This window comes from Apteryx rowi, unplaced genomic scaffold (assembly GCF_003343035.1).
Source record: "Apteryx rowi isolate R43461 unplaced genomic scaffold, aptRow1 scaffold_39, whole genome shotgun sequence".
Classification (NCBI taxonomy): domain Eukaryota; kingdom Metazoa; phylum Chordata; class Aves; order Apterygiformes; family Apterygidae; genus Apteryx; species Apteryx rowi.
The window spans coordinates 2,224,438-2,249,214 of record NW_020450418.1 but is presented as its reverse complement, the minus strand read 5'-3'; the positions used below and the strand labels follow the sequence as shown (position 1 = coordinate 2,249,214).

General features: G+C 54.7%; 1 protein-coding gene across 1 annotated transcript; it reads left to right on the top strand.

Moving 5' to 3' along the window:
- Positions 1-3,854: 3,854 nt before the first annotated feature.
- On the top strand, positions 3,855-23,120 carry IL23R (interleukin 23 receptor). Its single transcript, XM_026074487.1, has 16 exons — positions 3,855-3,887; positions 4,378-4,449; positions 5,070-5,166; positions 5,821-6,114; positions 6,417-6,540; positions 7,664-7,824; positions 8,210-8,355; positions 8,595-8,748; positions 9,328-9,410; positions 9,666-9,882; positions 10,703-10,900; positions 12,241-12,324; positions 16,168-16,203; positions 17,379-17,475; positions 19,308-19,398; positions 19,986-23,120. Exons 1-16 carry the CDS (start codon positions 3,855-3,857, stop codon positions 20,607-20,609), a joined length of 2,511 nt encoding a protein of 836 aa, XP_025930272.1. The 3' UTR covers positions 20,610-23,120.
- Positions 23,121-24,777: the final 1,657 nt, after the last annotated feature.

The window sequence follows — 24,777 nt, the reverse complement described above, 5'->3', positions numbered from 1 at the left end:
TGGGGCGCTACACGGGGGCATTGCAGGGGGCATTGGCTGCGCGGGGGTGCGAGGTGGCGGCGGAGCAGGAAGGGGAGAGACGGGACTGAAACAGGGCAGGCAGCAGCTGCCGGAGGCTGGGGCCGGCGCCGGTGTCGCTGCTGGCGTTGCAGGGCCGGAGCAGCAGCACGCCTCCTGCTCTAGCTGGCCCTCCCAGCGGCACCCGCTTGCCGCGCGGCACTGCCGTGCTGCATGCTGCGTGTGTGCCGTGCACCGCGCTCTGTGTGTGTGTGCATGCTGTGTGCAGTGTGTGTGCCGTGCACTGTGCTCTGTGTGTGTGTGCATGAACTAGGTTGTGTGTGTGTGCATGCCATGTGCTCTGTGTGTGCCATGCACCGTGCTGCATGTGCATGCACCAGGCTGTGTGCGCGCGCACCGTGCTGTGTATGTAGCATGCACCGTGCTGCGTGTGTGCTCTGCACCGTGCTGCGTGTACCATGCGCTGCGCCATGTATGCGCATGCAGATGCGCTGCGCTGTGTGTGCTCTGCACCGTGCTGTGCGCACGCTGTGCTCTGTGTGTGTGTGTGTGTGTGTGCGCACCACGCCGTGTGCTGCGTTCATCCCATCTGACCTATTTTCTGGTTCAAGCCGCTCCTGAGGCTTAGCAGCGCTGACAGCTGCAGGGAAGCAGCAGGGACGGCAGCGGCGCGGGCGGAAAAGCCGGCGGGGCCTTGGCGAGCCCTGCCGCGGCCGCGCGGTGGCTCCAGCCCTCTCCCGCTGCCTGCGGTGCAGCTCGTGGGGAGCCCCAAGCCGGGGCAAGGGCTTCTCCCGGCCGCCCCCCGTCTCCCGCCCTGCTCTCCCTCGAACTTCTGTCCCCGAAGCGGCGGGCGCCGGTTGCCGGTTGAGTTTGGAGGGGACGAAACCTGCTTTTTGCGTGGCGCGGGGCAGGGCGATGCCGCCCCGGGGCGCAGGAAGTCTCCGCGCGATGCAATCGCCGGCGAGTGGGCGGCCGCGCGGCGCCGGGAAGTGGCGCGCGGGAGAGGAGGCGCGCGCGGGGCGCCGGAGGTCCCCGGGGCTGCCCCAACCCCCTGCGCGCGGCGGGTGCCCCGTGCGGACGCGGGCGCTGCTGGGCGAGCAGCTCTGCCGGCACCGAGCCTTCAGCCTGGCCCCGGCGGGAGGAAGCCAACGCGCCGGGGTGGGGACACCTGCTCAGGCAGGAGTTTGGCGGGGTAGATGAGGGGGAGCAGTGGATGGTGTCTGCCTTGACTTCAGCAAGGCTTTGGACACYGTCTCCCATAGCATCCTCAAATGCAAACTCAGTTAGTGTGGGCTGGATGAGTGGACAGTGAGGTGGCTTGAGACCTGGCTGAACGGCAGAGCTCAGAGAGTTGTGATCAGCGGTGCAGAGTCCAGGCGGAGGCCTGTAGCTAGCGGTGTCCCCCAGGGGTCAGTACTGGGTCCAGTCTTGTTCARCTTCTTCATCASTGACCTGGATGAAGGCACAGAGTGCACCCTCAGCAAGTTTGCTGATGATACCAAACTGGGAGGAGTAGCCGATACTCCAGAGGGCTGTGCTGYCATTCAGAGAGACSTGGACAGGCTGGAGAGGTGGGCAGAGAGGAACCTCCTGAAGTTCAACAAAGGSAAGTGCAGGGTCCTGCACCTGGGGAGGAATAACCCCATGCACCAGGACAGGTTGGGGGTTGACCTGCTGGAAAGCAGCTCTGCTGAGAAGGACCTGGGAGTGCTGGTGGACACCAAGTTAAGCATGAGGCAGCAATGTGCCCTTGTGGCCAAGAAGGCCAATGGTATCCTGGGGTGCATCAGGAAGAGTGTTGCCAGCAGGTCGAGGGAGGTGATTCTCCCCCTCTACTCAGCCCTGGTGAGGCCACATCTGGAGTCCTGCGTCCAGTTCTGGGCTCCCCAGTACAAGAGGGACGTGGCACTACCGGAGCAAGTCCAGCGAAGGGCTACTAAGATGATTAGGGGACTGGAGCATCTCTCTTATGAGGAAAGGCTGAGAGAGCTGGGCCTGTTTAGCTTGGAGAAGAGAAGGCTGAGAGGAGATCTTATCAACGTGTACAAGTATCTGAAGGGAGGGTGTCGAGAGGATGGGGCCAGACTCTTTTCAGTGGTGCCCAGCGACAGGACGCGAGGCAACGGGCACAAACCGAAACACAGGCAGTTCCGTCTGAACACGAGGAAAAAAGAGTTGGCAAAAAGCATTCTTTCGTTATCTGAGTTAAGCCTAGCCCGCCCCGGGCGGCGAGGGCTGCTCCGGCGGATCGCTGTCACGTACCGCGATGTGATGCGCAGATAACGTAGAGCTTCGCACGGCACTTATTTAAATCTGCCAGGATGACTAATAACTTTATAATAACCTAAAAAGAAGATTAAAAAGAAAAAAAAAAGAGAGAAGAAGAAAGAAAAGAGAGAGGCGCCTGTTTCTTTAAGGGGCGCTGGGTTTTCCCATGGAGTGACTCAAACTGGAAACTCGCCGCTCGCTCGTCTCCGGCGCYGCCGGCAGCTATCTGGGTCAGGGCTGCTGACGGCTGCCGACGCCGCCGGCGGACGAGGAAGCGGCGAGGCAGCGGCAGCACCGGCGCAGGCACGGGGACGGCRGCACCATGGCCTGAGCGCGGCAAGGTAACGCGGCCCCTTCCCGCCCGCCGGCGCGCTCCTGCCAGGCCATTCCGTAAGGAGCGCCCGATTCCCGCCGTGCGGAGCATCGCTTGCTCTTCCCCGCTTCTTTCCCTGCTTTGCGTCCGTTTAGCCAGGAGCTTTGCAAGCGCCACCGGGCTTCGCGGCGGAGGACATCCCGGAGCAGCGGTGCCGGCGGCGGCGGGAAGAGCCCCGCTGCGCCCGGCTCGCGGCTTTGGCACAGCCCGCGACCGGCGGCCGCCCGCCCTTCGGGGCTCGTCTCCCTTTGCTTGCTTTGCCTTGCGGAAGCCTCGCGGCCGGGCAGCTCGCCCAAATCCCAAACATCCCGTGCACGCGACRAGGGCAACGCGGGAAGGAGCGCGGCGCTGCGGGCTCGGGCTGCTAGCCGGCACGTGGCGGCTCGGGGTGTCCGGCGCTACCCCGAAGCCTCTGCAGCGCATCCGCCGTGCCCAAACCTGCCTCTTCGCACAGGAGATTTTGCGTGCGGGTGTTTTTCCTGTTAGTGGCTTAAGGGAAATCGGAGGCAGCTCTTTGGGACCCTTCTGCAGAAGCTCGTGCGTTGAGCCGAGGCGTAAAGCTAAGGTGAACGTCGCGGGGCAGCGGCAGGGCTTCCCCCCTCGCCGGCGACGCGGGACAGGCAGGGGAGGGAGGTGAAGCGGGTGCGGAAGAACCCGGGTGAGACCCTGGGAGCCTCCTGGGGAAGAGTGGGAGAGGCCGCGCGGGGATCCGGGGCTGCAGCGCCGGAGACGAGCGCTGCCGGCAGGAGCCGTGGCTTGGCTGGGCGAGGGGCAGGACGCCCGCAGCTGGAGGAGGCTTTGCGAAAACGGCCGGCGGCTCCGTATGTCGGAGGCTCCAGCCCCTTCACCACCTTCGTGGCCCCTTGCTGGACTCGCTCCGGCAGGTCCGGCAGCACACCCGCCCGGCGTATCAGCCCCTCCTGTGGGTTCGGTGTCGTCAGCAGACTGGCTGAGGGTGCTCTCCGCCCCGGCGTCCAGGCGATAACGAAGAGGTTGAGCGGCGCCGGAGCCGGCGTTGGCCCTGGGGTGCGCCGCCAGCGAGCGGCCTCCAGCTGGACTGCGGGCGGCTGATCGCAACCCTTCGAGCCCGGCAGCTGAGCCGGCTCCCAGCCCACCTCAGTGCCCACCTATCCAGCCCGTACTTCATCAGCTTGTCCGGGAGGGTGTTCTGGGAGCCTGGCTCAAAAGCCGTGCTATGGTCAAGATAGACATCATCCACTGCTGTCGGGTTGGCTAAGCACGATTTCCCCTTCGGAAACCCGTGCTGACTGCTCCCCATCACCTTCTTGTCCTTCGTGCGTTTGGAAGTGGTATCCAGGATTCGTTGCTCCTTCACCCTCCCTGGGACTGAGGTGAGGCCGTCTGGCCTGTAGCTCCCCAAATCCTCCTTCGTGCCCCTCTTGGCAGGCACAGCGATGCGTGGGCTTACCAAAAACCGCATGAGCCTAAGTCTTCATGTACCTACGAGCAAAGGACGGGAGATATTTGACGGATATGAAAACTAGAGGTGTGCCGAAGAATCAGAAAACTGCGACAAGCCCAAAAATTCAACCCGGGCTCGCAAAAAGGATCTGTGAGGCCGGACTTTATTTCGGTGTATGATCGGACCCCAGCCTTGGCTCACCCCTCTGCGGGCGTGCTGGCCTCCCGCGTCTGCRCGACCCTCCGTGAAGGTGGTCCTCACGGCCTCATAGACCCCCTTTTCCCTTCCGCGGCAGAGGCGCGATTGCCCCCTTCCCACCTCGCTAGACCCTTTGGAGGAGGACCAGCGGGAGGAGAAGGTGGAAGAGGTCTCCCCGCGTCGCAGGGCCCGGCGRAGCTCTCCAAACCGCGGGGCGACGGGCTGCGAAACCTGCGGTCGCTGCGGATGCTACCAGCAGCTGCTCGCCTCGCGAAAATTCACACCCACAACGCTCAAAACCGAGTGTGGGTGCCCAGCCCGAGACTTCCCCAGGAAGGACTCGAGCAACGGCTCCCGTGGCCGCCGGCTCTTCCGCGTCGCGCTCCRGAGATCCGGAGGCGCCTCAGCCCGCGGAGCGCTTTTGTGAGCCGCAAACGGCGTTTTCGGGGCCGCGGGGTGCCTGCGGGAGAGGCTGGGGCGGGAGGGCTGGTCCCTCCGAGTTCCTCTTCCCGAAGGAAGGGTTTTCCGAAGGCGGCTCGTGCCGGAGGGACAGTGTCCGGGTTGCAGCTGGTAGCAAGGTCCCGCATCTTCCTRCCCTGGTGCTTTTCACCCAAAACGCTGGGAGCCCCGTACGCCAGCCACGGCCGTGCCGTGCCGTGCCGTGCCGGGCAGGACGGGCTCCACCAGGGCCGCCGGCACGGGCGTCTCGGCGGCGTCGTGCTGGGAAGCCAGCCGCCGGCTCGCGTTGTTTCCCGCGCGAAGGACTCACGGCCCTTTCGTTTCCCGCAGGGGCTATGCCACCCGCCGGCGGCACCCGCAGCCCAGGCCATGGCGGGACCCGGCGCGGCGCTGGTGCTCCACGTCCTGCTCGGCTTTCTGCCCCGGGGTAAGCGTCCGCGGCGTCCGCGCGGGGCGATGCCTGCGCTCGGAGCAGGCGGCCCCGGAGCTCGATACCCCGCTCCGGGATTTTTACCAGCTGCAAAAACGCTCTCCGTGCCGGCTGCTGCGCGCCTGCTGCACGGAGGCCCCAAGGCGGCTGCGCCCTTTCCGGGAAGAGCAGATGGAGCCCGATACGCCGGGYGCCGGGCTCTAATCTGATGGCAAAGGGCGCCCGCGCCTCCGCGGCCCGCGGGGACGGCAGCGCCCCGGCTCTCGAGACTGCGGGTTATTTCCCCCGCGCTCATCTGAGCATCAGAGCAAAAGTTCAGATCGGTGAAACTCGATGTTTCCTCTCCGCGGGGATGAGTCACCGCGCGCAGGGGCCGTTCCCGGCGGCGCGGGGGGATTTACCCGCGCACGGAGGGGGAAGCGAGGGGGGACGGGTGCCTGTGCCGCTGCGCGACCTGCACGGCCACGCGTGCCCGCGGCGCCTGGCCCCGCATCCGGCTCTCGCGGATCGACCCGGAGACGGGAGCGAGCAGGAGCAGCGGGATGCTCCCGCAGCGCCCGGGAAAAAAGCAATTTAGCCAGTGCAAAGCGGCGTTTTTCCCTTTGGGGATTGCCTTCTCCGCTCGGTTTTAACCTCCCGGTGTGGGCGCAGGCGTCACCACCATAAAGTGCTCCGGCCACGTGTGGATAGAGCCCGCCGCGGTGGTGCCCATGGGCTGCAACATCTCCATCAACTGCCTCTCCACGCTGCGCTGCCAGCGGGCYGCCTACACCATCCTCCTCAACTACACGCCGGCCGCCGGCGTCCTGCGCCCGGTGAACAGCACCACCTTCCAGCTCCGGCTGCAGGACCTGCGGGTGCCCAACTGGATCGTCACCTGCGTGGCCAGGTGTCCCAACAGCGACAAGAAGGAGCTGGTGTGCGGCACCCAAGTCTTAGCCGGGTGTAAGCGGGCGCCGCGCGGGCACGGGGCCCTTCCGCAGCCCCTGCCCCTCGGGGGACGGGTGGGATGCCGCCGCTCTCCCGCGGCGCTCGCGGCTCCGGATGCGGGATGTTGCTTTGCGGGGAGGTTTTTGCAGCCTGCCTGGCGACGCGCAGCTCGCGCGGCTTTGCGYGTCGTGCCGCGGCGCAAAGCTCGTCCTCCTCCCGGTTTCGCGAATGCGTCCCGCGGCCCGGCGCGGCGTTCCCGGGGCCCGGGGCAGCCTCCGTGGCGCCCCTTCCTTCCCCCAGCCTTGCTCTCTCCACAGACCCGCCGGAGAGCCCGAGCAACCTCAGCTGCGCCGTGCACGAGCACTCGGAGCGGCTGGCGTGCACGTGGGACGCGGGCAAGCCCACCCTCCTGCCCACCCGCTACGCCCTCCACCTGCGGAGGTGAGCGGCACCCGCGGCGGCGGCGGCGTGGGAGGCAAAACTGGGTCAGGCTGGGGGCAAGCGCTGGGACCTGGGAACCCGAAGAGCCGGGGCGAAACGTGTGGTCGGGGCAGCGGCAGCCACAAACCGAGGCGGGGACGGGGCTGCTCTACTTCGGGTGCCTGGAAACGGGCCCCGTGCCCTAGTTGCGCTTTCCGAAACGCCCGTCTCGGGCCGGGTGCGCTGAGCGAGCACGCGGGGCCGGCGCTCGCTTCGCCCCGCTTCGCCCGGCTTTGGCGTTGCAGTCCGCCGGAGCGGTCCCGTCGGCTCCGCGCTGTCCCTTCCCGAGCAAACCTTGCACCAAAGCGGAATCGAGGACACAAGCCGGAAGGTGATTTCCGCGCGGTGGCCCGACCCGATCCTGCATCGCTCCGGCCACGTGTGCGGGTGCAGCCCTRGGCCGGCCCGGAGAGCGAGCGCTGCTCGGCACAGAGCCAAGGCAGGAACGCTGAACTCCATCCCAGGATACAAACCCCTCCACCTCGGGCCCCCGTACGCGCTGCGCTCGGTGTGCCCGTATCCTCCGCGTCCCAGCCGGGATGCTCGTGCTGTGCCGCGTGCCAAAGCCCCTGTGACAGAAGACTTTTACGATTAATCTGACTCACTGTCGAAGCGAACGCATTAAATCCGGTAGTGTGTAGGTTTTCATGAAAAGAAATGATTAACCGAATGCCCAAGAAGCTTAGTTGGCRGAGCTACGTTCGAATTTTGAATTTTGCAACCAGAAATAACTGAGAAAGTTCCCTTTCTGTAGTGAAAATGCAGATAGGTCATGAACCAAAGAAAATAGCTTTCTAGTTCGCTTTAAGGGTAAAAAACTCCGGCTTTGGGAATGACTGTGTGTCAGTCTCGCAGGGTAAGCGCTCGCTGCCAGGCCGGACGTGGGGCAGGATTTGCACCCGGCGCAGCAGCCGTTTTGGCAGCACGGTCACCCCGGCACGGGCGCGACACCAAAGCGCCGYGCGTCACCGAAAACCATCGCAGGGCCGAGTTTGATAACGAGGGGACGGTGCYGGACGTAGGGCCGGCGGGGGCCGCGGGCCGGGCTGCCGGGGCCGCTCTCACCGGGGCGCTTTGCTCGCAGCGTGCAGACGGAGGAGGAGGCGGTGTTCGCCGCGGCGCCGGCCCTCGCCGTGCCGCTGAGCGCCCTGCGCGGCGGCAGCCGCTACTCCGCCTGGCTGCAGGCCAGCAACCAGCTGGGCACGGCCCGCTCGCCCCAGYGCCGCCTCGACCTGCAGCAGCTAGGTACGTGCCGCCCTTTTGCTGTATTCCTCGGAATTAAGCGTAAATGCCGCAGCGCACGCGCGGGCAGGGCCAGCCAGCGCTCGCTGCGCCTGTTCGCCCCGGGAGAGCCCCCCGGCTTTGCTTTGCCCGTGCCGTTTGCGGCGAGCGGCAACGATGCCGTAGAGCCAGTTCGGACCAAGTTATTGCCGGCGGGCAGCAGCATTGCACCGTGGTTTTTGAGCTGATAACGTTTCTTCAGCTCTGAAGCCCAGGCGCACGTCTGCGCAGGCTAACGGCTCTGCTCCGACCGAGGGAGCATTGCAGCGGCGCCGAGCGGCAGCCTGTTCCGGCTTGCTTTCGGCGGGCCGGCTAGGAGCAGGCTCACCGCTCTCGCTCTTTCCCGCAGTCATCCCCGCTCTGCCCGTCATCACCGGCGTGGAGACGACGGAGGCCTCACCGCCGACCACCCTCATCCGCTGGGAGAAGCGGACGCGGAAGGAGAACGTGCGCTGCGAGGAGCGATACCGAGCGGCGGGCGCCCCGGCGTGGCACGTGAGACGGCCCTGTCCTCCCCGTGCTGCTCCCACCGCCGCCGCGGCTGCTCCCTCCCGGGGGACGGCGGGCGCTCTCTCCCCGGCGGCTCCCACGCGCCAAGGCGCRACGAGCGCGTCGGGGCTCAGGGCAAAACGGCCTGGCTGCCCACTGAGACCGGCCGGCCGCTGCCACCGCTGGGGCTCGCTGGCTGCCGGCGCGGTGCAGCACGCGGCATCGCGGCGGTGCTTCCCTTGCAGGTGCGCGCATGGGCCGGGGGGCCGGGGCTCCGCACGCGCTACGCCCTGGACAGCGATACTGGCTACGAGTTCCAGGTGAGGTGCCAGCTCCRTGCTGCCGGCAGCCCCTGGAGCGCCTGGAGCAGCCCCTTCCTCTACACCACCCCCGAGGCGGGTAAGTGYGGCGTCTTCCTCCTTGCATCCCCCGGGGGAGCCGGTCTGCACCCGAAAATGCCGYCCTGGGGCCGTTTTGCACTGGGGCAGGACTGGGTGCAACCAGCCCTTTGCATGGCCCAAACGGGTGATTTCTCCCTGGATTAACTGAGTTGCAAGAGGCGTGCGAGGGGCAGGCGAGGCGCGGAGCGGCAGCCCGTGTCCCGCCGGGCACGGCGCCCCTCCGCAGCCCCGCGCGGCTCTGCCCCGTCCCCGCCGCGYGGCTGCTGATGTTGTTCTTGGGCGACGAAAAGCGCCGTTTGCAGTCTGGGGCATTTCCTCTCCCGCCGGTAAAACCGCGCGTCGGCAATTCGCCACCACCGCCGCCCCCGTCAGCCAGCGGCGGAAAGGGAGAAATGCAAACTCGGCGCGTTAGGTGGACGGTTGTCGCCGGCCCCGCGCGGGGCTGCCTGCACCGTTGCAGGTTCACGGCAGTTGCATGCGGTCGCGCGCTGTGCCGAGGCATCCCGGCGACTCGGGGCCATCCCAGGCGGGATGCCGGGAGCCGCAGGCGCATTTCCTGCGCTTTCTCCAAAAACAGCCCCCACTGCGGTGCCGGACGTGTGGCGGCGCCTGGGCCCGGTCTTCCCGAACGGCAGCCACGAGGTGACGGTCTTGATCAAGGTAAGGCCCTGCTCTGGCGGCGCCGGTGACGTCCTCGCTTGCGCCAGCCCTGCTGCCACCAGCGGCTGCAAAGAGGAAGCGGAGGGCAATGCCGCCTGCGCTTAAGCCGTCCCGAGCCGCTTTTCCCAAGGAGGCGGGAACAGGGTCCCGGCGATGCTTTTGCAGCCCCCGCGCTGGCCGGGGCGCTGGGGGGACGCGCGGGACGCGAGCGCCCCATCCCCGGCTCCACGGGGTGCTTCTCTCCGCTGTCCGCAGCCGCTGCCGCCCCGCGCGGCCCGCGGGAAGATCCTGGGCTACGCCGTGTCCGCGCAGGGCCGGGCAGCAGCGCTGCCCCTCTGCAACACCTCCGCCACCGCCTGCCGCCTCCTGGTGCCCCCGGGCGTCCGCGCTCTGCACGTGACCGCTCACAACTCCAAGGGCGCCTCCAGCCCCGCCAGCGTCACCGTCTCCCGCCACCCCGCCGGGGACAAAGGTGGGATTTTGCACACGCCGGTTCTGGCCTTGACAGAGATCAGGTTTTATCAGAATTGGGGGAGAAAAAAAGAAATTATATCTCGCGCGTGCATCGGTGTAAAGCAAGGGGAAAGCCCCCGCGAAGCTCTGCCCGCCGCCCTTTCCCACGGGAACGCCGCATCCTCGCCCTGCAGATGGTCCRCCGCTGCGTATTTCAGGCGTTTGCAGGTTGCGGCAGCGAGTTTAGGAATAAGCGGTGCGCTGCCCGCGTTGGCTGCGGCGCGCCGCCGTCGTGCTCGGCGCTCGCAGCAAAGGCTCCCGCTGCCCCTGCCAGCGTCGAGCGAGCGCCTCRAAACGGGGAGGGAACCAGGTGCTGGGCTACCTTGGGTGCCCTGTGCCACAGGCTGTGGTTTTCCCCACAACCACACTTTCCTATTTTTGAAAACGTCTCTTCTACTGAGCAAGGGGAGGGGAAAGTCCCGCTCAAATTAAAGACAAACAGTGCCTGTGCGTAAAAAGAAACTTCGCAATGTAAATAAGGTGGAAAAGATTCTCTAATCTTTCGTACTTATCAGAATCATAGGTGTTTCTTGTAAAAAATGACAGGTGAAACATTTCAGACAGAAGAAATGCAGCGAAGCTGAACGTGCTTTTGAGGCGTGCATATATATATATATATATACAAATGTGTGAGTGTGTGCATCTCCGTGTTCTAGAATTCCTTTTTCCCTTTTCAGTTCTTAAACGCTTCCAGGAAAGACTCAGTTTTGTCCCTGTGTAGCCGACCTTTGCAAGTCTTCTGCTCCCAGTAAGAGCGTTCCCGCGATCTGTGTTTGCAGAGTTCCCGGCCCCTGCCGCCGTGGAGGTCCGGCGCGAGGACCGGAGCCGGGTGGCCGTGACGTGGCAGCGCCCGCGGCGCGGCGCAAAGACCCTGCAGTGGTTCATCCTGGAATGTCTGTCAGCAGCTCCATACAGCCAGGAGCACCAGTTTTTTTGGGAGAAAGTCCCAAAGCAGGACACACTCGCGTACATCCAGGGTAAGATATTCCAGGAGTCCTTTTGCCGTTTGGTGTGGTTGACCAAAAATATTATAAAGCCAAAAAATACTGTAAAGCCAAAGTTTCGTTTGAAATTGAGCCCCCGCCCCCTTGGTTTTGGAGCCTGGGGCTGGGAAGAGCCCTTAGGGAGCACGAGAGAGGGACGTGATACAAAACACATGAGGATCAGCGGGACGTGGTCCCACACGGGAAGCCCCCGGGAGAGAAAGGATGGAGAAGGAAAGGACAAATGAGGCGGTTTGGTGTGAAGCCAAGCTGGACCCATGGGAGGGCGAGCGCAGGAGAGAGACGTGTGCATTTGAGGATGGAGAGAGAGCAGGCAGAATACCCGATGCAGCAAGGCTTTGCCGTAGCACATTTCCTCTCCCCGCAATGTCCAGAGATGCAAGGCCGTGGTCCTTACTGCCCCAGCTTTTGAGTCTAGCAGCGTAAAGCTCTCAGCTTGTCCCGTTCAGTTCCTCGTCCTCACATATTAATTCYGGGTGTTTATTGCCTTTCGGGTGCTTCCTAGCTGTTACTTGGCTGGGCTTTTGCTCTTCCACACATGGTTTTGGTAACTGCACATAGTAGAGCTCCCTTCCAAATCAGTCCATAGTGAGACTTAGCTGGGTCCGTTTGCAAGAAGATCCTCTACTGACAGACGGAAGATGTGGAGCCAAATTAAAACAGGAAACAGTATCTGCACTAGGCACAAAATATTTGTTTGGCTGCTGAATGGGTGTCACATTAGCAGCGACCATGAAGTAAAGCACCCACCGACGAGTCCTGATGAACAGGTCCTGGCCACAGAATAGGCCGGGCACGGAAAGGAGTTTCCTTACACCTGGCACAAGGGTATAGGACTTAAATTTTCCCATCCCATAGACCATACCACGGCTTTTCTTCAGAGCCTCTGAGCAGACATAGCGTTCATCATCAGCGCTAGCTCAGGAGTTGGGGTTTGTAGTTTTCTTTATTACTGTCTCAAAAGCACTGAGCAGACACGAACTCACTAATGCTCACGGCGAAGCCTGGCCACGTCCCGGCACCCTCCACGGCACCCTGCGCCGTTCTGTGGGTGCAACGTGCCCCACGTAGACCCACCACAGTGACCCGCAGGGAGCCCCGTGGCCGCTTCGGCGTTGCTGATTTTCCAGACGGAGGGAAGGAGTGCAGCAGGCTCGTCCTCCGCCTGGAGCTGGAGAGCTCTCCCGCCCCACTACAGCTTCCCCTGGACTTCCCTCTCCTTCCACTGCTCCTTGAAGATGTGCTTGAGACAGTCTATAGCGTTAACGGCAGTTTGCAAATACATTTTAAAAGCAAATGTTGCTTCTTTCCAGAAGAGGCAGCAGCGGGAAGCCGTATCAACGTGTCGGTATACGCAGTCTACCCAGATGGCGTAAGCAAACCGTGCTCTGGCCAAGGTAAGCACAGTGGTGTGGAGAAATTGCTGCTTGCTGTGGGGAGGCTGCAAAGTTCAGCTTGCTGCTTCATTCTTGATATTCCCACAGTTTGCTACTTTTGTATAGTTATTTAGTTTTAGAAAAAAGAGGTAAAACCCACCAATTTTCTCCTGCCTGACATGGACCACAGAGAAAAGCAGGGCTCTRGAAGGAAACCTCTTGACTGCAGGACGTGTCAATACAGATTTTATCGACACCTCTGTATGAAAGCCTTCTCTAGTCGATATGCTTTGTTGCTCCTGCACAGAGATCTCTGATGAACATGAGATTCACTCTACAAAATATGCCAATGGAGTCATCAATCTCCCTTTCTGTGATGAAAAAGATCAGGTTGCTTCTTCTTTGTCACATTTGGCAATAAAATCTCATAAGAAAACAAGACATAGCTTTTATAGAGAGCAACTGGCCAAGCCATAACTTTTCCTTTCTTATCTAGAGCAGGAACTAGGCAGGCTTCAGTTCTGGAAGCTATTTTAGGTAGGATGTAGCATGGGCCAATTTATAAAGGAAAATAAGAGCTGTGCATCACCTCCAGCATCTACCTTGATCACCTGGAAGGCATGTCCTGCACTTCTTTGCAGGGCACTGTGTGCGTTGGCTTTTATCGTCCTCGAGGGCTGGACGTACTGAGATTATTGAACTATTCCGTCCTGCTCGTGGTCCTTGCCTGGGTAAACCAGGACAAGCCATTCACAGCTCAAAACCTCTGAGTGCTAAGGCCACCTCCCAGCACCACAATATCTCTTCCATGGACACCACACTGCAGAGAAAACCTGTGCATGTGTGGACTCTGCACAGGGTGTCCACCAAACCCCAGTCCAATTGTCCGTCCGGACGAACAAAGAAGCTCCTCTGACGTGAGGTTAATGTCGATGGCACGTGTTCCCCAGGAACAAATTTATAGCGCCTTTTTTTTGCCCTGAGCCCACTGTAGCTGCAGGCAACATTAACACCTTAGGATGTCATTAGTCCACAAAATCGCTGTCTCGGTGGTGTGAATACAATTTTATTATTTGAAGGTGTTCACATACTTTCCCTGCGACAAACTGTCTCTGTCTTTCTGGCTAGGACCTCTCTTAGTTTTGAGCGTGGCGGTTATTCCATTTTGTCCAAGCAATGGAAACAACATCCAGTAAATGTTCCCGGTCAGTTGATCCTTGGCTGTTAAGGGCCATCTGTTAGCTCTGGCTGTTAGCYGTTCTCCTCAAAGACAAACGGACAGCTTTCAGGGTGGCAGTCTAAGGGCAGATCTGGGTTTAGGCACCTTCAGCTCTGGTGACAGGATGCCTAGTTTGAGTCCTGGCCCTGAAGTGGAATCCAAGGCTTAAATCTCGGCACCAGAGGTCCCTCTGCGCTGAAAGGAGAAGAGCTAGATGTGTCAAAAAGAGGATCCTATAACCTTGACGGTTAGCCGTTAGCCAAAATACATCTGAGGAGCAGGCCCCAAAGAGACCTGGGTAGGTCTCTGCCTGGTTTCTGGGTCCCAGCGGGGTTTAGGTAGGACCTAGGTTTCTAGATCAGGGTAGGCCTGGTATGGAAGGCAACGATTGAAGCTCATACCTGTGACAAGGGGTTTAAAATGCTTCAAAAGCACTAGCACGACCAACATCTTACACCCAGAATAAAATCCTCCAACTTAACCCCCACAGTTTGAACCTCTTTCTTTATCTTCATTATACAGATTAAATCCCATTCATCATCAATAGGGCATTACTGTATTTATATTACAATTTTTAATTTATGCAAGTTAAATGTGCCGGTGATACATACTTGTGCACGGACACACGCACTAACTGCTTAATCCCAAGACTACTGAATAATTTACTCAAACACTTTCCTTCCACCATCCCGCGTACTCAAGAGGTGCTTTGTAAGGGCTGCGGAGCGCTCCAGCTGAGCCGGCTCGTGCTCTAGACAAAGTCTATTCAGGAAGCTCAAATCCTTGAACTCTAAGAGCTATGCTAGGAGAAGTACATGCCTCAAATCTACAGGGTCAGAAACAGCACCTTGTCTGTGGTCTTTTTTTCCCCTTATTTTGTGACTGAACTGTGTTACAGGTTTTGCTAAAGCAGCTGTAGCATTAGCCAGGTCAGTTCAGGTCAAAGCCTAGTGCCTTGGAACGTAATTTGACACTGGGACACAGACTGACATTGGCACATCTACGATACTGGATAGGCAGAACAGCTCAGAGAGGAAGAAATTGCATTTGGCCTCTGAAAATGGTGACGAAGGTGACTTGTGAATAGCTGTATGAAGAAATGAAGGCCATTCTCCTTTGGTCCTTACAAAGCTGGCACAAAACAGCACCGGAACGGTGCTCAGTTCCACTCAGTTCCTAGGCGGGTTTCCACATTTAGCTAAGCTCTGTGCTTTGAAAGCTGCTCTTATACTTGTTAAAGCCCTGTGAATTCCAAAAGTTTTTCACTCATTTCCATCTGAAGCCGCCTAAACCCAGGGATTATTACGCCTGTTGCAGAGATCACTGGATGAAATCAGGCAGCCTGCATTGCGAAGGACATTGTGCTGGATAGTCCTGGTTGTCTCAGCCGGCTTTAAGCTCTGTGGTTGTTTGTAGACTATGACACTATCTGCTATTCTTATTAATAGCAATTCTCCGCTTAAAAATATTCAGTCATCTGCTCCGAAGCAAACAATAGCGTAGGCCCTTGTTAGGCTCTCGCGTCCCGCAGGGTGAGCAGTGCCCGGGCACGCCGCAGGAGCGGTGCTTTTCCACCGCCTTTGACCACCGAACAGAGCAGATGCCTCCCTCGGGAGCAGGGGAGAGGTGGCCTCAAGGAAGGCCCAGGCAAGCAGACCGACTGCTTGCAACAGCGGTTTTTGGTTAGCTGCCGTGCATGTCTCCCTGCAGATATTACGGTTTGGGCCACATGATGGCACCATTCTGCGAGGGCCACGCTCTTCACCCCTAGCCTGCTGGCAAAGGCCCGCTACTGGGACCAGAGAGGGGTTTATGGGAAGAAACAATATTTTTCCCAAAACAATCAGTCCAACTGAAGAATATGGAGGAGCTTTCAGGCATGCAGTTGCGGGGTTTCAGAAAGTRTTTTGATCATTATACTTCTAAAGTTGCACTTGCAACTCTTTCCTTCCCAAATATTCCAGTATTAGCAATTTGCTACCTTGCTACCGCTTACTACAGCAGCATAAGCTATACTTGCAAGGGTGACTCTACTAAAGTCTTCACTCTCTATGGGTTCAGGGCAAAATCCGGCCTCGCTGAAAGACCGTCCTTGGCCCAGAGCCTTTTCTAAGAGCAGGGGCACACTAAGGGAATTGCTTCATATAACCGGGAAAGAAAGCTTGCTGCTTATTTTAGCAAAAATAGGCTTCTTGCCATGGTGGACACTTTAGCTGCGTATATTCCTGCTCAGCTCAGCCAGTCAGACGAAAGGACATTACTGGAAAATTCAGTCCTGTGGGGTTTGGACACTTTGGGAAATAAGCCATAGCTGTGCTTGAAAAAATGACCCACAGTTCATCGAGAAAACTAAATTCTTGTTCCAAGTACTTGGGGGAGGGAAGCATGTGGGAGATTTTTTCATAATTTATTTCATGGTTTCATCAACATTTGGTTTAATGATATCACCGAGAATAGGAGGTTATATGGAGTCTAGCTAATATCTGGAGTTACTAATTACTTTGGGGGGCTTTATTTTTCTCATTATACCATTAGTTATTTCTAAGTAATATTAACAAAATAAAGATAAATAATAGCTTCTACTCCACCTGCTGTATGCTCTCTAAATGAAGTTACAGGCATTTTTTTTCCTCTCTCTGCTTAAGTCTTTCCAGAGGAACAGTTCCCGGACAGCACCCACGGTAAGAAGACAATATTTCACACTTGGTAAGCAAGAGTTTCTTCCTGACCAGCAGCGGCAGCTTTAGCCAGAGCAGGGACTGCAGTGTCTGGTGATATAATTATGGGGAAGATCTCTCCATAGCACTTTGGAGAGATCAGAGCCAGAAGAGCAACGTTTCACTTGACTGGGAAACGAGCCACAGGACAAGAAAGGCTGCAGTACTCTCACGGTTGATGGAACCTGCACAATTTATACCTTTAAGTTTTGATTTCTTAAGAGATGTATAATAAAATGTACATTACAACAAGTAGGAGATAAGAAACCAAGGAAAATACAAGATAGTGTTTTCTGATCACATAGGTAGCTATGTTGGCTAAGCTTTTTTGACCTTGCAGTCTGAGCCAGAGACTCATTTAAACGTTCCCATATAGCTCTAATTTCAGTTATGCTGCTGGTTTGACTATCTTCTGGTAAAGATAATGTTATGATTTGCTTCAGTAGTTAAAAGCAAAACCAATGTAAACTTAAGAATACACCTAAGCATTTCTGGAAGCTGATACTCTATAGGAAATGGTTAAACACAATGACCACACTTCTTAGAATTACTTGACTGAAAGGTCAATCTGGCAATATGTCCAGCCAGGCCAGAGAAGCAAATACGGCAAATTTCGGCAGCACACCGAAAACCGGGCAGGACCTTGGCACCTGCCGCCATCACGAAGGCTCGGAGTACAAACTATACACAGGACAGCAGTTTTTGTTTTGGTTTTGTTATTGCTTTGCTTCATTAACTGTGAAGCAAATGGCCAAATTAAGCACTAATGGCTGTTTTTCCAAAGATCTCGACTAGGTAAGTCACTACGGGGCCGTGTAAGCCAGTGGAGCAGGGCTCACCACCAGCGCTACGGGCTGTTCGGCATGCCTGGCCAGCCAGAGACCCCCTCCAGGGCCCGGTCCAGGCGCATGTGTGGCCTTCACTTTTAGATAAATAGTGCTTGTTCAGCAGGGCATTAGGTTTACAAATGTAAGTGTACAGCAACACCAACAGATGTGCAACGAGCCTCCTGGAGTTCAGCATGAACATTCACGCATGCAAAATTACTTGCATTTGTGACTGAAGATTTGGCCTCCTAAAAATGTCTTTCTCAAAATGAAAGCTGCCTAATTAACCTTTTCCTTTTTATCCTTTTTCAGATGATGACATTGGAGTTTTTTTGGGACTGGGTGTCAGTGTGATCGTATTATCAGTTGTTTTTGTAATTCTGATGTTTAAAAAGTCAGCTAGAAAAAGGTATTGGTTTCTTCACAGTTTTTTTTCCTTATTTCCAACAAATAACTTTCTTCCAGAATGTCCTAAAACTAATTACAGAAACCAGTCCTTTTCAGCACAACCTGCTCTTATTGAGGGCAACCTAACCCATTAATCACACTGCTGCATCAAAAGGCATCTTCTATAAGGTCTGAAGAACGAAACATAACAATCATTCCTCTGTAAAGGCCAGACTTAGGGACATGCGATATATTATTATATGGATATCAGGGAGTAAAAAGGAAAGAGAGGAAATACTTAACCTTCTTTAGGTAATTTTCATACTGGGATTTGTTTACTTACTTTTGAATCAGGAGAGGAAGCTGTCTCTGGTGCAGTTCGCTGATCAGCCCCTCGCATCTGGACCCTGAGAGACAGGCAGAGATTGGGAAGTGCAACAGAAAAACTAAAAAGGGAGACGATTACCATAGTTTTTTTCCCAAAGACTGGCTCACACCTAGTTCACGAGGCACCCTCTCTCCAGGGGGTGCTGTCGCCCACCTTCTCGCTGCCGGAGCAGGTCCCCAGGTTTAGCCTGGGGGGCGACACCAGCAGCAGCCCAGGCAGCGGCAGTTCCTGTTGGTGGCCCAAAGGAGGGCTGTCCCCAGCCACGTGTCCCGCACGGATGCCACCTCCCCAGGGACCTACCCGCCTGCTTCGCCACCGCTGGAGGCCTTGGACCTCACGGAACAACGGCGTGTGCATGACAAATGACTCTTCCTTCTGTTTTTATTTTCCGTTTAACTGGAATATTGATTCAGCCGTTGCTGTTGCTGATATGAATCCATAGGAAATGATTACCTCCGTGACACGGGGCTGTCTGTTGGATGTTCCTGATAAAACGAGAAATAGGGTGGAGAAGACCTGGAGGTCGAGGATGTTGAGGCATCTCACCATCAGTGAAAGATGTCTCTTTCGCTTCCGGACCCCAGTCTCATTTTTCTGCTGGTGATGTAATTGTGAAACACGAGCACTTCAGCATGAACGTAGAGCACGTACTTCCTCAGGAACTCAGCAGTGCACCATAACATCAGCAGAGCTTAGCTAAACTAAACTTTCTTGCAAAAAAATATTTTTCATTTCTGCAGCAGCTTTGATTGTAGAAAAACCAGTCTTCAGTAATGCTGTGTTTTTGATCTCATCAGTTCAGGCAATATATGGATCTTCTTGTTTGTGTACCTAGTTTGGTTCACCTCCCCAGGTTAGCAAGATTTTCACATACATGTATGTATAAGGGCTTTACTCATAGTAATTAGCTCCCAGGCCTGTGTGATAAATGAAGCTTTAGATTTTTGATGGTAATGCAGTGGCAAAAGCCAATCCTGTTATGAGGGGAACAGTACCTGTTCTGCAGCAGCCATGTAATGTAATATTTAGGGTGAGCACTCTGCACTGAGCAAAGTCTGCCCCTATGCCAGCTGCAGCCAGGCTCAGCCCGCGCCGTGGGTCAAACTTGGAGGAATAATATCGGAGGATGAAGAGCTAGAGTTTGCCCCCTGGGTTTAGCCTGGCTAACTGAAACGGGGGAGTAAGAAACCTTCTTTTGCAAACAGAAGCTCACATGTGGATAGCAGCCAGTGAGTTAGGCTTGTTCACATCACTCCTGCAAGCACCGGGCATCTCCTGGGCGTGGGTTAAAGCTCGAATGGGGAAACCTGCCCAAAGAGGGGGTAAAACCGAGGCTTCCAAGCCATCTGCAAAGGCCATGAGCAGCGCTCCCTCCTTGTCTGGGGACTGTTTCACTCAGAACAAGCAAATAAGTGACTAATAAAATGGACTAACATTGTGGGTTTTTTTCTTTCTTTTTGGTAAAGAATTAACACAATAATTGTGTCGCTAATGCCAAAGTGGCTGCTTGAAGATTTTCCCCACGTGGAAAACAGCAATGTGATAAAGTCGCTCCAGGTAATTGCAACATTATGTCCCAGCTTGTTTTCACTTGTCTATATGTAGATTAAAAAAAAACAACAGGATGCCAAGAGCTGCAACAAACGTGCCCAGTTCTAAGTGGGAAAATTCTCCCTGCGCCCAAGGGGTTTCTGGCAGCGACAGTCGGCATCGCGCTGCGGGTCCAGAGCGAGCGCAGAAGCAGGCTGGGTGGGAGCAGGGCTCAGCCCTGGGGGACCAGGCGCTCACCAGGGGGGGAATCGTTTTCTGGCGTTTGAAAGGTGCATCACATAAGCTGAGCTTAGCTGAGGTCTTTAGGCCTTGCCTCAAAGCAAACATCGTGCAGTAGCAACGGCTGCGCCCAGCTGCCCTTGAACCGCGTGCGGAAGCGGGGAGGCATGCACGATGGCTCCCGTCTTCTCTCTTCTGCCTCGCTGGAGCCGGTTTTACAGAAGGGGATTAGATGAGGGAGAAGGAGAGGAGGACTAAGACAAGGAGTCAGTGAGGACTGTCACCACCCCATTCCTTCCTTGTGATACTCTACTGATACCTCTCGCGTTTGCAAAATCTGCCAGTTTGTTTTTACAATCATTATTTTTTTCTAGGAAAAGAGTGAATTCGCACGTAACAGTTTCAGTGAGCCGTTCTTGGATAACAGCGATCCCACGATTATGGAAATAGAGGAGATGTCGGTGCACGAGGAATACAAGATCGTGGACATCGGAAAGAAACACAGCAAGGCGGTCCCCGAGAAGGCGGCGTGCCTGCGGAGCTCCGTGCCGGCTGGCAGCGCGGCCACTGAACCGGTCAGCGACTACAAGCCTCAGCTTTCCGACGGGAACCCGCTGGGATATGTAGCTGCCAACATTTACCAAACACAGCCCCACACACTGGCTCCAGAACCAGAGACAAATGTTTTCTTCAGGGATTATACGAGTCCCATTACTTACTTGTGGAATGCTGAAGGAACAGAGCAGCATGCTTTTCTGCTGGAAAAGATTAATCTAATTTTAAACAACAATAGGAGTGGGCAAAACAATGCATTCGATTCAGCACAGGAGGAACAAAATACCCTTTTGGAAAACCAATGGGAAAAAACACTGTCTAGTGAAAATGCTCAAGAACAAACGTTGGTCCCGGATGAGTTGGTCTCTTGCTTGAGAACAATGAATGAAGAATCTGTGGATATAAAGATCTGTTTTCCACAAAGCATTGGAAGATTATTTTAAGAAATTTTTTAATTGTGATAAAAAATGTTATTTTATGACCATGGCACATATCACCCTTTGAGATTTCCAACATCAGAACTGGAAAAAAACTCAGAATTGGAAATTCGCCTTCTTAATGGACTCCAAATAATTTTGGGTGAGTGGAACACTTTGGCCAGTAAATCATTAATGATCTGTAATTTTAAACTTAGCTTATATTCTCACGAGCATAAGAATGTAAACTTGGATTCCTATAAGAACTGAAATACACAGCAGGTGATTCTTACAACATATATTATGCATCAATTATTATTCTAAATCATTCTCATGTTAAATATTTGCAACATTTCATGCCCGGAGCTGATTTCCTTTAGAGGTGGATAAAATGATCCCTTAGATATTTTGACTGATTTGCGTAAAATATCTTGGGATCCCTTACAATGAACAGACACTACACTGAAGATGATTTAGATATCATACAGCAGATGTGGATGCCAAGAGCATGGAAAGAAATCTTTTCTGTATGACAGAGCAACCAAATTTCATTTTCCCTCCCATTCAGTAACAAAAAATACATCAGACAAGAACAAGCCTTCATCATCTTGGCCTACCTTGTTGCCTTAAAACATCTGTCTAAATTTGCCACAGGACAGATTCTGCCTTTTGGGTTGAAGATTTATCGTCTTCTCACACCTCACATCATAACAGCCTGTCAGAGTTTCAGCTCGGCTGGTCTGCGTGAAGTGGGACATGGCRCAGAGGAACGGTGTTTGTTAGGCACATGCCGGGGACCTGGGTTCGTTTGAAACCCAGATAATGAAATACAGGAGTTTCCTTCCTGCCGAGCGCTCTTGAAATCTTACCGTTTAAAAGTCTGCCCAGGACGTTAGAGCTGGTCTCGTCAAGTGTTCCCGAAGCAACCAGGAACTCGCTGGAAATGCGAGAGGTTGGATTATGTGTCTAGCACTTATTTCACTTAACAAACCCAAACTTTTTTTTTAAGGAAACAACCTAAAATGCTTTTAAGGAATATAAGCACAGAAGAGGTTTACTATGCTCTGTAAAATGTCTGAGCGTCCTATTGGAGAATGTTCTCCATAACGTTTGTTCTACCAGTCCTTTCTTCCCACCCGTGGGTTAGAGCAAAGACCGGCTTTTTGTACTCTGGAGCTGGGGGAGGACGAGGTAAGGGGCGCGAATGCGGCACCGCACAGCCGTCACCGCGCGGCTGCCCCGGGGCAGCTCGCCGCACCACCCCTTCGGTGGTGATGAGCCTTTTTCCTGCGGCTCGTCACCGCCAACGCTGGCCCCTGAGCCGGACTCTCAGGCACCGCAGCAACGCCACGAATAAACCGCGTATTTGTTCCACCCGAAGTGGAAAGTCGGTGTGTGTGTGGGGGGGTCTGCAGCACTGCGTGGAAACTCTGCGTGGAAGAACGACTGCTGGAGGAACACCTTCAGCGACCCAGCTGCAGATCCCCGGGCAGCCTGCCGCGAGCGGCGTGTTACCTCGCCTGGCATCCCGCGACGAGCGCGTGACTCCCGTCGGCTCTGACACGCAGGACAGAATGCTCCAGTGCGTCCAGGGGGTGCTCTGAAAGACGAGTTGCATTAACAGCTCATACTGGTCTATGGGTTCGAGTCTCCGTTTACAATCCGTAGCACAAAGGAGCCTCTGAACTCCACACCCGTATGTGTGGCTTTTGCTCAGCGAGGAGTTTGTATGTTTTATGCAGTTGTGTAACTGAGTTGGCTATGCATGTTGTAGGGAACATATCTCGTAACAATGACATTAATCATCACCACATGAAAAGGAAATAGGCTCATCTGACTATACATTATCAATTCAAAATCTGTACAATAGTAGGAGCAAGACTCAACAATTTTTTGCAAGACTTAAAAACCACAAAGCTAATGTAAATGAGCTATCTGTAATTGGCTATCTAGAATTACCCACTTTATTATTACTACAATATTTTTTTGCAGTAGGACCTATAAACCTGGAGATTATAATCTTTCTTCCAAATTTTGCTACGCACTGTATGCTTTTCTCTAACAGCTGTTGCATAAATTGATCAGTTTTGTCATTTACTCCGAGATACCTTCAAACTAAAACAGTTGTGTGCTTTACTTGTTTCCTTTTAATAATTCAAGAGATCTGCCATCTGTCACTTAACTTTAAAGAGCAGTATGGTACCCAGTAAGATGCGATACGTTTGTTCTCTATAAGCAGCAAACTGTTTCCAAGCCTGCGATGTTACTCTTACATGTCAGCTAGTCTAAAATTAGTGATTGCTGCTGTGCAGGAAGGAAATTGTAAGAGAACAGCCACATACTATCAGCAGCCAAAATGTGAGAGGTGGAAGGCATTTTTTTTTGAAGTCCACATCCTGAGACTTGAGCTGCCTATATTTGCCTGAACTATCAAAACATATGGGATGTTTATTGCTGCGTGGAAATGCCTGACTTTTCAAAAAGACAAGACTGAGAGCATGATCTAACATTTCAAGCACCTGCTGGCTGAAGCCTGAATTTCCAGCCATGTTCAATCAATCCAGGATGGATAACTGCAAACGTATTTGCAGACAGGAGGATAATTTCTTTCCTGTTACGTGACAATAGTGCAGGGCTAAAACTTTTCCCCCTCTCGCAGGGCATCCTTTCTTAATCAATGGCAAAACTTCCATTGATTTCATTGGGGCGGAATGAAATCTTTCTTCTTTACATGGGTAAATCAATGCAGGTGGTAAATATGGACCGGTTACCAGGGGACAATGGAAGGAGAAGGGCACAAACATACAATACAGCCCCCCTCTCCCTTCCTTCTAACCCATTTAGATTGGGTTTGTACCTCCCAGTGGTTTAAAAGAGGTGACAGCTCTGCTCTGGAAAAGACCCTTGCGACGCTCCTCCTGCCCGGCAAGGAAGCGGATTGATGTGTAAATTGGCAGGTGTAGGACAAAAGCAAGATTTTTAACAATAGTCCAATCCCACGATGCCATATTGTGTCCTCAATTTCAGCTTTTACTTGTTCGATGTGCTCTTTGCCCCTGCCCTTGGTCTTTGCCCGATTTGACCTTAGAAAGCCTTTGCACCAGGTCTCTGCCTTCTTTCCATCACAGGCAGGACTCAGCGATCTAACCCAGCATGCCGAGTGATGGGAATTGAACTACATGTGTGTAAGTAACCCTTGAATATACAGATAGTCCACTGTTTTGAATCAAACCACGATGTCAGTACATTTATTTTAACATCTCGGACTTTACTTCCTCCCTCAATATTTCCTGCTCTCTAACTCTTGATATTAGCATTTTCTAAACTTTTTTCTAAATGTGGTTTTATTGTTGGTAGCCACATCTTGTGCCAGTGAGTTCCCAGGTTATTTATCAGTTTGACTACGAGTTTCATGGGTTCTTCAGCTTAATTGTAACAGGGGCTTTATGTACAGAAGGAAGTATGTGCTGACCAAAGCTTCTACCCACAGACAACATGCACCAAGACGCATTGATCTCTCATGCAACTATCTCTCAATGTGCATGAGACTCCAAACTCCTCTGGACATTATCACGTGCAGTGAAATCTGTAATTATTTTATGACACGACATTTTCTCTTCATGCCTAATGAGCAACACAGAGAAATCAGCCACTGCAAAGCAGGGCGTGGGAGAGCTTTGCCCAGCGCACTGTCTTTTTGGGTGCCCAAAGGTGGTGACCCCACGTGCCTTGATCTTGGGGCCAGTGTCCCTGAGCCAGAGGCAGTCAGAGGCCCACACAGAATTCATACACCCCAGCCTGAGAAAGAGCTCAGTAACAGGAATATTAGTGCAAGCTATAGCAGTTGGCTGCTCATCTAAATGTAATATAATTACACATCAAAGCACGGTAATTTATGACCCACAAAGATGCACCATGATGCTGTTTCTCATTACTGCTCACACATTTAACACAGTCTCAGTAAAAAGACTCTTTATATAAGTGCCAAGAGAGAAAAAATTAAAAAATAACAAGAAATTGGAAAGTAGTGCCTTCAAAGCTTAGATGGGCTCTGAGAACAGCAAAGTCATTCAGCGCTAGCTCTTATCTCCACCCCATCACATAAGTATAGAGTATATCGGGCATGATCTTGCACCATTGAAAATCCTAAGCTCAGGTGGAAGAGTTATGAACAGCACAGTAAAGATTAGCCAGA